At 37.8% G+C, this 13,185-nt stretch overlaps 2 protein-coding genes across 2 annotated transcripts in view; one reads left to right on the plus strand and one right to left on the minus strand.

The window, feature by feature from the left end:
* The window catches only part of LOC113108419 (lipopolysaccharide-responsive and beige-like anchor protein), a 146,360-nt gene that overhangs the window by 36,923 nt on the left and 96,252 nt on the right, over positions 1–13,185 (minus strand). The window contains exons 38-39 of the mRNA XM_026271549.1: positions 10,679–10,819; positions 8,977–9,113 (exon numbers count right to left, since the gene is read on the minus strand). Coding sequence (XP_026127334.1) covers positions 8,977–9,113; positions 10,679–10,819 — 278 coding nt within the window. The remainder of the gene's footprint in view (positions 1–8,976; positions 9,114–10,678; positions 10,820–13,185) is intronic.
* On the plus strand, positions 5,848–7,594 carry LOC113108394 (protein mab-21-like 2). The gene has a single exon (XM_026271500.1). It carries the CDS (start codon positions 6,320–6,322, stop codon positions 7,397–7,399), a length of 1,080 nt encoding a protein of 359 aa, XP_026127285.1. The 5' UTR covers positions 5,848–6,319; the 3' UTR covers positions 7,400–7,594.

Consider the following 13,185-nt stretch of genomic DNA (forward strand, 5'->3'; position numbering starts at 1 on the left):
CCTTTAGTGCACTTCACTCATTAAACATTTGGCCTTTATGTAGAGGCTTGTGGGGGGTGATGGGAAGGACACACAGTGGGGCTCCAGAAAGATTAAATTTAACACCCATTTAATGGTTAAAATGGACAAATGAGGGTGTTTTTGGCTCGTAAAATCTTAAAGTCTTAATGGCTGAAGTGCTGAATCACTTCAAATGGCTGCTTTGGGTTCAACAGCTTCAATTAGGCCAATGTGTGAATTTCATATTAGTGTGTTTTATATATTAGTATATTGGTATGTCTGCTTTTAAGTAAGATGGTGGAATAATGACAAACAAACAAAGGCATTTGAGAGGTAGATATGGCATATTTTGAGCAACTGATGGAGAAATATGATCAAGAGGAGACGGACTGAATCCCTCCTCCTCCTTCTCTGACTGACATCAATTGAAAGACTTTCTCCATCCTAAGAGATTTAAAGCACTTTAACCCCAGGGCAAAGGAGGGCAGGTTGGCTCACTGAAGAAAGACAGGATAAAGGTGACATAAGTGAGAAGAAGAGAAGCGTGAAATTTGGCAGACATTCACAAATCGGCTGGTTTGCTCCAAGCGCTGGTACTGAAGAGCGGCTGTGTTGAAGAGCTGTTGAGGATGTGCGCCGCTAAAAGACTCTGATCAGTTGTTAAGGAACATGTTGGGAATATTTGTGAGAATCCATAAGAGGATTCGAGAACGCTACATTAGTGAGTTGGAAAGTGTTGTGAACTAACATCCTGAACGCGTCTGAGAAGCATGAAGAAAATCACGTCGACAGGCCTTCTCCGAAATCCAAAGCATTTATACGGAGGAGATCCCGCAGCATCGCCCATCACTTTCACTGCGACCCGTTCCTCACTGTGTCTATGGCAGGACTGAAGAAAAGTGAAGTCCCTCTAATCCTTCTATTGTCCAGGGCCTAATTGGATTTGGAGAAGGAAGGTGGGGTAGAGGGTAAAATATGTGAACCCCTTTTTAGGGTTTTCCATGGCCTGAAAAGGAGGAATCCTCCAGGGATTTAAGGGATTGGAAGGTGACAGAAGCTGGATTATGTTTTTTATGACTGTGTCTTTAAGCAGGTAAACGGGGAAGCCCATTACAGGGGAAAAGTGCAGGCATGGGTTAATGATGGAAAAGATGATACACAAGTATCTGTAAAGAAGCTGTGATTTGTTCCTGCGTGACCTCCTGAAGAAACACTTGCTGAACTTTGATACATTGCAACTATGTTATGAAACTAAACACAGAGTCTATACATTCCTGGGTTGACAGACAATTTTGAAAACAATTTTGGGTCTGATTGCACCAAATTTTGTTTAATAGCAAGTTAACATGTTTGTCATTTCAACATTACATTCTGATATTTATCTCCATGTGAGTTCTAAACTGTGGCTTTATTTGGGAAATATAACTAAAACACAGTTTTTTTTTTTCTGTTCAAAGAGAGATTTGAGAATTGAGTATAGATAGAGTGAAATATCAGCACCTTTCAAATCTGTGATTAGGGTTGCAACAGGGTGGAAACTTTCCAAAAATCCCTGAATATTCAAACATTTACTGGAAATTTGCCACCGTTTTGCATCCCTAACTGTGATATGGGGGTCTCCCAGGGGACCGGGGAGACCCCCAAACCTTCACCCTGTCAGCAGAGGAAGATGGAGCAGCTAGACTCAGGTGCAGGAAACCCACCTTCAGTCTGGAGAAACAGGGCCAATGATAATGGGCTCATATTGTATGATAAACCCAATCTGCTGGTACTTGTGCTCAGTTAGTCTGATGGTGCTCTAAGTCAATCCGTGCTTTTGGTTGGGTCATGTGTTTTAAGTCTGATTTAACACATGACTTGTATTCTTTATCTATCAAGACGGGTTCACAAGTCTCTGAAGTCTCAAGTCTCTGGTCAAGAGCCAAGTCAAGTCTATAGACTTTCAAGACCGGCCGGTTGCATAAACATAGCCACTCTTAGCAGTTTGCCAAGAGACAATCAGTCTCATTTTCCTGACTTTAAACAGTTATGACCAGTCTAGAAGAAAACAGATTAGATGGCTAACTTTTTAAGACCAGTCTAAGCAGTTTATTCAACCGGCCCCAGATCTAAGTCAAGTCTTTGGTAACAATTTAGTTTTCAAATCTAATTTGTCATGCTGCAGTTTATGAAGTAAATTGATTTCACTCTGACTTGAAACACACAAACACACTACGGCTGAAAAGTTTGAGGTTGGTAACATTTCTTTATGTTTTTGCAAGAAGTTTGTTATGCTCACCAAGGCTAGTAAATAGTAATATATTCTGACGTTTCTTAACGTTAACCTAAACGTTTATTTACTGCGAGCATCGTCCGTGCTTTAGTATGTGTGCAAAGTTGTGTTAGTAAACAGTGCGCAGCAGCATCTGCCATTCATTCATTGTATCTCCACCATGATGAGCGCTGAATGAATGACAAGCTTTCCGTTGTAGCATCGCATCAGATAAATAAGGGTAACATCTAGTAGAGAAGAGTAATGATAAGATTCACGTTAATCAGATCTTGTTTTAAATGTGTGCTGAAATAAATATCGAAAAGATGGATTTGCGGCTTTTGAGAAACAATATCGAATCGACGTCATTTAAAAAATTATGAATCGAAATACCGTTTTTTCCCCAAGACTAGTGTGTGTTTGGGTGCAAAACATAATAATAAAAAATTATTTTCTTTCTTTGATAAATTTAATGTTCAAAAGAACAGTATTTGTATGAAAGATTAAACTGTGTAACATTATTAATGTTTGTAAATGTAAGGTAAATCGACTGTAAATAACAGTATAAATAACAATAGACATTTGTACGCAAAAGAAGAAAGCAAAATTTTTTTTAAAAAAAGCTCCCAGATTTCATCAAAAAAATCTTAATTTGTGGTCTGAAGATGAACGAAGGTCTTATGGGTTTGGGACAAGATGAAGGTGAGTGATTAATGACATAATTGTAATTATTGGGTGAACTAACCCTGAACTAAGTTTTATTTTTTCCCCATTCAAGTCAGAGGTTCCCTGATTACACACTACTGTAGTTCTCAGATTAACCTAAATCCACATTAAAAACATATTCTGTAAGATATGCACAAAGGAGCAACCACATAATGGCTTTCACTCCAAATGAATATAAAAATAATTTTCTGTGGTAATCGACAACATGTCACAGATGCTATTAAAACATCTTAACTCAGTCTTAACTAATATCCTTTCAACTAAAGCAGTCAAAACCCATTCACAGACCAAAGCATCATCTGCAGGACACAGTCGTTACATCAGAGTGAAACTGATCCTGACCTTCATCAGCAGCTCTAGAGTAGCACAATACATCTCTCCGAAACATTTCTTTAGAATGATGTCCGGCCCAGATCATAAAAATGCCACTGGGAAAAGAAGGCCACAATGGAAACAGGCTATAAATTCAATGAAGGATGCAAGTTGGAAGCGTGAGGGCAGCGCTCCATGACTTTGAGACACTTCTGTCACAAATCTGTTTCTTCCCTGCTCTCAGCATTCAATTACCATTGCTTCATCGTAAGACAAGTGACCTCCTTCAGGCCAGATGACTTCATTTCAGGAGTAACCTCAGTGCCAGCGAGTGGGACCGTGTTGCACCAGACGTAATTAAGAACTTTAAAGAGAGAGAGAGAGTCTCTTCAGACACTGTCCTGCATTGCAGAGAGTAGAGTCATCAGATCAAAGACCTAAGCTCTTTTGGTCTCCAAAATACGGAATGTTTTCAAAAAAAGAGATGGGGGGGGGTGCCCAAAATCATTTGTTGGATCCTATTTAAACGCTGTCATTAGGTTCAAGAAGACTCTTTTGGTACTTTAGTGTTATAAGAGTTACTTTCCGAGATGTCATGATTCAAAGCCTACATTACACTGTAACTTTGTATTAAAAAAATTCAAAGGAAGAAAAAGGAAAGTTGAATTATACTAAGAGAAAGGATCATTTAATATTTGGTTAGCATTTAATAAATATTTTGTAAAATGTAGACATAATTGGATATTAAGAACAAATGGCGAGGCTAATTCAAAAGACTAATAATGTCATGTTGAATATGCTATAAAAAGATTATAAAATAAAAATGTGAAATTAGATGATTGTCACTTTATTTTCAAAATGTTTGTCAGTTGTTCTGAGATGTAAAACTGTTTAATACAATATATATATATATATATTTTTTTTTGCAAATTCTGGAAATAAACTCAAAGGCAAACTGATTAAAATTTAATGTTTACAATTTTAACTCAACAATATAAAAATTTTGCTAAATCCAAAAATAACAGTAATTAAAAGATTAACTGATTAATTTGCTTAATTATTGCAAATTAATTCAAGCTTGTAACAATTAACTTGATTTCAAACATTTTGATGTGGTGTGTTTAAATTGTGGGCCTGGGTTAGATGCACCAAATTAAAGTGCAAGTTTTTATTTTATTATTACTTTTAATAATAATAATTATTATAATGCATCTATGGAATAGTAATGTTTTACTGCTTTATGCATATCTGTAAGCTGTTAGCACTGTGGTCAAGAATAGAAAAGGCTGGGTAAAAGTGTGTAAATCTAGATTCAAATTAAATTAAATTGATATTTAGTGCTGTAATTAAGGAGCAAGTATTCAAATTTTCTAGAAAAAGTTTCAGGCAAAATCCACAATATTAGAGCAACACAAGATTCATTTAACGTGTAGCTTTCTATAATTAACTTAAATCACGTCATCTCTTAACCAATACAGAACAAAGTCATGCAAAGACAAAGCATAAGATGACCTGCAAAATACCTGTTGGACGCTCTTTTATTCCAACACAAACGTCTTATTTTTAGAACTTAAATGAAATTTTAATTAAAATGCATTCCAATCACATGTCTGTATAAATATTTCAATTAAATTAAACACCGTAAAGTTTATTAAACGGAAGACATTCGCTAACAAGCAAGCGATAAATAAAACAGATGGGCTTAACAACAACAACAAAAAAGCACACAAAGACAAAAAGTAAAAGGAAATTACGTGCACCAAAAGACTACGAACAAACAAATTCTTTTTTTTTCTTTAAATAAAATGAAAGGAAATCTACGAATTCAGCTGTAAATGTAAGAAAAAGAAATGTCAGGCCAACTTTATTTTGTATGCGCTTTATATTATAAAAAATAATAATATATTAAGTGCATGCATAAATTCAATCCTAAATGCATTCTGTAAATAACACATGTGCCATCTAATTACAATAACACCGAACAATATCAGTCTCTAAAAACGTTTTATAACGTTCTTAATTTTCATGACCATGAGCGCTATGAAATTAAACATAACTCTATCTAGGTTTAAACGCTGTCATTTGGCCTTCGACTGCGTTGGAAATTAAGTAAAAACAGACTGAAGAATAAAAAAAAAAGATCGACCAATCTGGATCGGCGTGTTTTTGGTATTATCACAAAATTATAGAAGCAACATCTCCACTAGCATGCGACCAGGAGCGCGCGCGCACAACAGACACACGTTTGATCGGTTTAAAGCAGTGTCCAGCTTTTTGATTATAAAATGAAGTTGCGGTGGACGAATGCAACAGTTTACAGTGGCAAAAATACAAATCAAATGTTTAATACAAATCAATTAGCATACAGTTTTTAAAAACCATAATTGAGTTCTGTGTAAAAATAAATAAAACACACCTAAAAAACATGCATCCAAAAATTTGATTTTTTTTTCTTTTTTTACACAGTTAAATAAGCTCCCAACATGTCATATCGTTTTTATTGTATAGGTTCAATTAAGTAAAGGTTTATGGGTTAAATGTGCGCTGTTAATGCCGTCTGCGCTCGAGCGCTGGATGTACTGGAGGAGAGAGTCTCTTCAGCGATTGGCCAACTGGAGTGACAGCTCCCCCGCTGATTGGCCGGGAACCGATGCCCGTCCCCTTTTCGCTCCAGCTAGAGGACCATTCATAAACTAAACAATTCCAACACTCACGGAGTCTGAACAACTGCACACTGGCGCACAGTTTTCAGGCGCAAACACAAGTGAGAGATGATGACGTGACGCACGGAGATTTATCCTGCAGCTGATACTGGCGTAAAACCTTTTCAAGTCGCACTGCGTTGCATCCATCCGTTTCCTGGTCCAAACTTGACGTCTATCCGCTGTGGGCGCAAACTTCATCACTTTTTTTCTTCTTCTTCTTCTTCTTTCTCTTTGCTGGGAGTTGTGCCTCTGGCTTCATCAGTAAGCATTGGATCCATCGGCGTACTGTGAAACCCCGGTCTACAGTCCGGATCTGTGCCCCAATATGATTGCAACGCAAGCAAAGCTGGTTTACCAGCTCAATAAATATTACAACGAAAGAAGCCAGGCGCGCAAAGCGGCCATCGCCAAAACCATCCGAGAGGTGTGTAAGGTGGTGTCGGACGTGCTGAAGGAGGTGGAGGTCCAGGAGCCCCGCTTCATCAGCTCCCTGAGCGAGATAGACGCGCGCTATGAGGGCATGGAGGTCATCGCACCCAACGAGTTCGAGGTCGTGCTTTACCTGAATCAGATGGGAGTCTTCAACTTCGTGGATGACGGATCTCTCCCGGGCTGCGCGGTGCTGAAACTCAGCGACGGCCGTAAGAGGAGCATGTCCCTGTGGGTGGAGTTCATCACCGCCTCCGGTTATCTGTCGGCGCGGAAGATCCGCTCCCGCTTCCAGACGCTGGTGGCCCAGGCCGTGGATAAATGCAGCTACCGGGACGTGGTTAAGATGGTAGCGGACACGAGCGAAGTGAAACTGCGCATTCGGGAGAGATACGTGGTGCAAATAACCCCGGCCTTCAAGTGCACGGGTATCTGGCCTAGAAGTGCCGCTCAGTGGCCCATGCCTCACATCCCGTGGCCCGGGCCGAACCGGGTGGCGGAGGCGAAAGCAGAGGGGTTTAACCTCCTCTCTAAAGAGTGCTACTCGTTAACGGGCAAACAGAGCTCGGCGGAAAGCGACGCCTGGGTCTTGCAGTTCGCCGAGGCCGAGAACAGGCTTCTGATGTCGGGCTGTAGAAAGAAATGTCTCTCTATTTTAAAGACTCTCCGTGACCGACACCTCGAGCTACCGGGACAGCCGCTGAATAACTACCACATGAAGACCCTGCTGCTGTACGAGTGCGAGAAACACCCGCGGGAGACCGACTGGGACGAGTCGTGCCTCGGTGACCGTCTGAACGGTATTCTGCTGCAGCTCATCTCCTGTCTGCAGTGCCGCCGGTGCCCACATTACTTCTTACCCAATCTAGACCTGTTTCAGGGCAAACCACACTCAGGCCTGGAGACAGCGGCCAAACAGACCTGGAGACTGGCGAGAGAAATCCTCACCAACGCGAAAAGTTTGGATAAACTGTGAGATGCACAAAGGAAGACGTTTATTTTATGTCGGAGAATGTTAACGAACGCTTGAGATCGCAACACTGAAAGTGGAGAGAATGTGATCGTGATGGTGCTCTCCGCGTAATGAAACCAAGAACATAATAAGATTAAAATAAAACACGCCGAAGCATTAGCCCAGGCTCAAACGGGACACTGCAGGAGAGAGACACGAAGGTACATTTTAAACTAAGTGTAAATATATCGTTGCTTTTAACTCTTTTCACAAAGTGAAATTTTTATTTATATGCACAAGATCTTTAATTGCGAATTACAGAATGTAGCGTGCCAAGGTCAAATGCTTTCATGATGTGATCAAAAACTGAAACGTGTAATAAAATCATGACACGATGGAATTTAAATTTGGCATTCGTCATTACTCAATTAAAAACTCCTGACATTAAACGAATTACATTACATAAGATGCATGAATAATTATGCATAGCCTATATTTCTTTTTTTGTGATTTGTCTTTGCTATTTAAACAAAAGTTTTGCTAAAAGTAATAATAGATTTGTACAGTTTTTCTCGTAGAAAACGAAAATACGCGTGGCTTGTTGCTGTTAAATAAAAATGAAGATTTAGTAAATAGACACGAGCATTAAAATAAATACTAGCTTATTTTTAAATATAACAGCAATACTTGATCGCTCTTTTGTGAAACAACCAAGAACATTTACACTAAAATATAAAATGTAAACAGCCGATCAGTACTTCATTTCACTGATTAAAAACAATTCAACATTACAACAACAACAAAAATATTTAAACATGTTCAAATAAAGACACTTTGCATTTACAAATTTTTCGACTGAATAATAATAGACCAATGATGAGAGAAAAGAAATCTGTTCATTTAATCTGGAAATCCCTGTAAAAAAAAAAGTTTTTAAGTTGTAAAAATAAATGCACCTTATTAGAATTAAACATCCAATTGAAAGAAATACTTAGACAATGTTTTGAACAACAACAAAAAATCTACCAAAACTGCTGTTTCATTCTGACAGAATTAACCATTTTACTTCACAATTCTGTTTCTAAAGTAAAAACAGCCAAATATTATTAATACAGAATTTAGGAAAACAACTTTATTGCAAGCATGATATGCCAAGTGCATAGACATAAGAAATTTGACAGTTAAATATTGAAAGTTGATACTTTGTTCTTCCAAAAGGCAAAACAGAAGTCCTAGTGAATCAAGCATTCTGAAGAATGTAACAAATCAACTCATCCTCTTCTGTGCCTCAATTTTCAGGATTTTCAGTGGCACACATCAGTGGGTGATGGAAGTTACGCTTTAATAGCGTCGACCCACATATGTTAAAAACAGTTGAAACACATGCAACATACTTTAAGAAAAGATAAGATGAGCAAAAAAAAGCTAGTACTCAATCCTTTTGTGCAAAGGACGTTATATATTTAAAAACAAAAATAAACAAACTGGTGTTGTGAATGCACATTAATACTATGTTAGTTATACTTCGGCTAGTTGCTCCATTTTTAGTATGCACAGCTTATGGGACAATTGGAGTTATTTTGGATGAGAAACCCTCTTACCTTGGGATCAATGTTCTTAAAACTTGGGTCTTCTTCATCCACCTCGAAGTATAACTCCAGGGCCGTGATGGACAGCGTGCCTTTTACAACTACAGCGGGCGCCACCAACTGTGCACTGGTGCTCAGGTTAACAGGCCCTACGGATCACAGAAGAGCGGTTAGTGTGTGTGTGTGTGTGTGTGTGTGTGCGCTGCCCCCATCCTCTGCTGCCCTTGACTTGGAAACTATTTCAAAGGAGTACAGACTATTTACTTGAACACATAAACTCAACAAGGACGCATACTGACTTCCTGATAAAACATCTTTAGTTTTAATAAGCTTGAGAGGAAAAGGCCTACATTAATTTGAAGAATCAAAGGCTGAAATCAAATGATCACTCAATAATAAAGTAAAGACACAATATAAATATATTGCTTTATGCTTAACCTATAATTTATTGCATGCAATAAAAAAATAAGTAAAGCTATGTTACCTAACATCATAATATTACAATTTAGGAACTAAACATAATAATAATTAAATAAATAAATAATAATTAAGATTTGTAAAATGTAAACAAATAATTTAATGTATTTATTGCACAATTAATTTAAAGTATTATATATTTATATCACAAGCAATGTCATAGTCCTAATCCATAAATAAGCGCTTCATCTGTCATAGACACGGTATTCTGAGTCAAAAAGCGCTGAAATCCGCTGTCAATCAGCGCGCATTGATCGCGGCTTTGGGTTTAATCTGTCATCAATCTTAATTTATGCCAGCATGACAATGCTGAAGGGTCGCTCTGGGGAATTTCTGCTTCTCTAAATGCGCAAAGCATCGCCTATGAGCCTGCAAACTACCGTTGCAGTCCATGTTTGATTTCCCCAAGCACCCTTCGATTCACAAACGCATGGCTTGATCAGATAAATTCATCAGCACGAGACACGCTAAAGCGGAACACGTGTCAATTAGGCTACACCTGAATCAAACAGCATCCTAAATGTATGATCTTCAACGACGCGGATCTCCACGATAATTTGCACTTTATTAAAGAGAGATTGGCTTTTATTGTAGGACAGACTGCCAGCCCAAATGAGATTAAACATTTAGAAATGCGTTAATGGGGAAGGAACACACACACACGAGTAAAAAAAAACGCGATTTATGGTCGGCTGAACAAATTATTAAAGTGTACACTTTCTTAAAAACATAAATTAATAATATTTATATAAATATAACAATTGTGTTTGATTATCATCCTCGCGCATTTTTGGTTTCCCATTAAAACCAACGCTGTTAAAAGCCTAAAACAGTCCCGTTTAATACATTTCTAATACAGAGATCCAAGTATGAACGTGTTTCAAGCACAATATCTATATTCCAACATAATTAACAATTTCCAGCTTTTAGCAATCGGATTCGAATAAAAGTGTGCTGAGTTAATGAAATGAAAGCAACATTGCGTTTCAAAATATATTAATGTATATTTAACCCCGACTTTATTGATGCAAACTGTATATGTAAAACGAAACTAATGTATTAGTAGTTTGAAAGCAGACTGCTGTCATGATTGTTCACTCCGATCACAAGCTGCTAATGAGCGAGGACCGCCTCAGATAATGATGTGATCCGCTCATTAAGAGCGTCGCGTTGCGTGACACGCGCGTGCAGCGGATGAGCGCGTTCTGATTTGTCGCTGAAGGCTGCAGTTGTTTACCTGCGAGGTTCTCCAAGTCTTTCTCCTCCAAGGATGAGAGCGTGTCGTCGTCCTCCAGGAGCAGCTCGCTCTCTGAGTTCTGATTCCCCAGCACTGAACTCCTGATGGACTGTTTGCCTTTCAGCACGTCCTCCTCTAGAGCTGCACGAAACCAAACACATCACACTCCTTCAGGACAAACACTTTAAACGACTGTCAGTTTAATTCTACTCGGGTAAGTTGACTGCACAAGAGCTAATACATAAATCATTTACAAAATGCGTTGGTGGTTGTTATACACGTGTTAAGCGTACTGTAATGTATTTTTTTCCTACATGGACTTGAGTCAACATAACAACAACACATCGAGACTATACTATCAAATTCATTTTTATTTGCATTACTTTAATAGTTTGAATATTTAAAAAGATCATTTACATAATGGTGGCAAATAGATATTAATGCATAGGCTATTTGAAATTAAAATAAGCCTGATCTTTGTGAAAAAGATATACTGTAGGCTATTATTATTATTTAGGACATGTTTCTGTGTAATTTGGCATTTTGTTTTACCTGATAATCAGGAATAATAAAATATCTTTAAAAAGAAAGAACGAACACATTCATTTTACCAAAGTGCATGTCCATAATATAATTTCTGATTAAAGAAAATCTAAAAATGTATGTGATTTCTATGAGCTTAATTTTTATTTATAGATTTAAAGTCTAAAAACCTAATATCTATAACAGAACATACTTGGTGACATTAAAACTTTTAGAATTGCAATTAAACGGAAACAGACATTATGGTTCATATACCATGACACAAATCAGGAGTCACTGTGCATGACTTGAGGTTCCACACAGATTATTTAAGAAAAATGGTAATCTGTAAACATTTACAGAGCACTGCATTCCCCAGTGGTGAGGGGCAAAAACCTAAACACAGAAGTGACGGGGCGTCTCTCATCAGAGCTACACTGAGTCCAGCCCAGAACCGTGTGGACAGACGGAGAGCAATGTGACCTCTGACCCCTCTCTCCAGATACACCACCTGAGGGGGTTTGAATTTGCACTTGAAGAAAACCCTGAGACAAGTCTTTATAAATAGAGCCTTAAACCTTTAGACACAGAAATCTCTAGTCATGGAAAGTATGCTGGCGCACTGATATTTAGACCGCTCTTCCTGTAATTAACTCTCCCCAGAGAACGTGTAGTTAGCAGCAGTGAAATTACTACCAGCTTCCTAATACATACCACATGCCCACTGGACACAAGGATGTGACAGATATATGGTGTTACTTCTGTGAAGCCAACCTTAATAATATTTATTCCTATTTATTTACTATTGTGTCTGAAGCTAGCTGAGCTGGAGTCACTCCTTTCCAGTTTTTTGTGATCTAATAGATGACAAGCTGCAGTGAATGCTGGATACACGTAACCTGAAATAGCAAAACTCTAGTATATATTATTGCAAATCACAACTCAAGTTGCAAAATGTGAGTGCTGAAACTTTGATCAGAAACATGAGAAGAAAAAAGAAAAAAAGAAAAAAAGAAGAAAAAATACACACATACAGATAGACAAACAGATAGATAGATAGATGCATAAGAATAAAGAAAAAACATGAAATTAATTTAACCATAAGTCACTAAAATAATGTATTTTTTTTTTTTTTACCAAATTTTCTTTTTGCTTTAAAATGACATTTATTCATGCATTCTGCACATCCACTTAAATAAACACTGGGTACCTAGTAGACAAAAAAATGTATTAATAAAACCTGGAATGAGTGCCTTAAAACCCCATGCTGTAAGATTATATTCACACATCAGCTCTGCTTAAATAACTCATTCATTCCCCTCATTCAGCAAATGCTAATGTAAATACATGCACTTGCGTTTCCTTTTCCCTTCCAGGTTCAAATGCTCATTTAAATGCAACTTTGAAAGTGAAGCAATTAAATTGTCAGAATTAACAAACATGTTTTTAACACAAGTGCAGCCAGGAGTGAAGTCAGGAGGCGTGTATTGATCACAGGGACAGAGATATTAGTCTTCAGGTATTTATAGTACTATGTGTTGCCCAACACTAGCCCTAGAACAATCCCCAAAAAAGATGGCGCTTTCCAGCCATAAATACACATCTTACTAAACTACCAGGCATCCGCCTTCGGGCTGTACATGGTACCACTGTTTCCTGGCTGGTGATGAATGATCGCAATTGTGGATGCCAAAAAGGGACGTTTTAATATGATGTATTTTGAGTGATGAAACACAAATCATTTGCAAGCAAGCATTTCTATATCCATCCAAAAGAAATGCTGTTTCTTTTAAATGCCAGGACGCAGCTGCTGTTTAAAGAAAAATAATAACTGTGACGTCTGGTACGTCCAAATGTTAATTGTATATATTTCTTCTGCCAACTAAATTCTAAGTACAGAGAAAAGCCACTATATGACGACTGGATTGCCAAAAATGTAACAAAACTTGATCTTACAAAGGAAAAATCCACATGAGAATAATCAC

This window comes from Carassius auratus, chromosome 1 (assembly GCF_003368295.1).
Source record: "Carassius auratus strain Wakin chromosome 1, ASM336829v1, whole genome shotgun sequence".
NCBI lineage: Eukaryota > Metazoa > Chordata > Actinopteri > Cypriniformes > Cyprinidae > Carassius > Carassius auratus.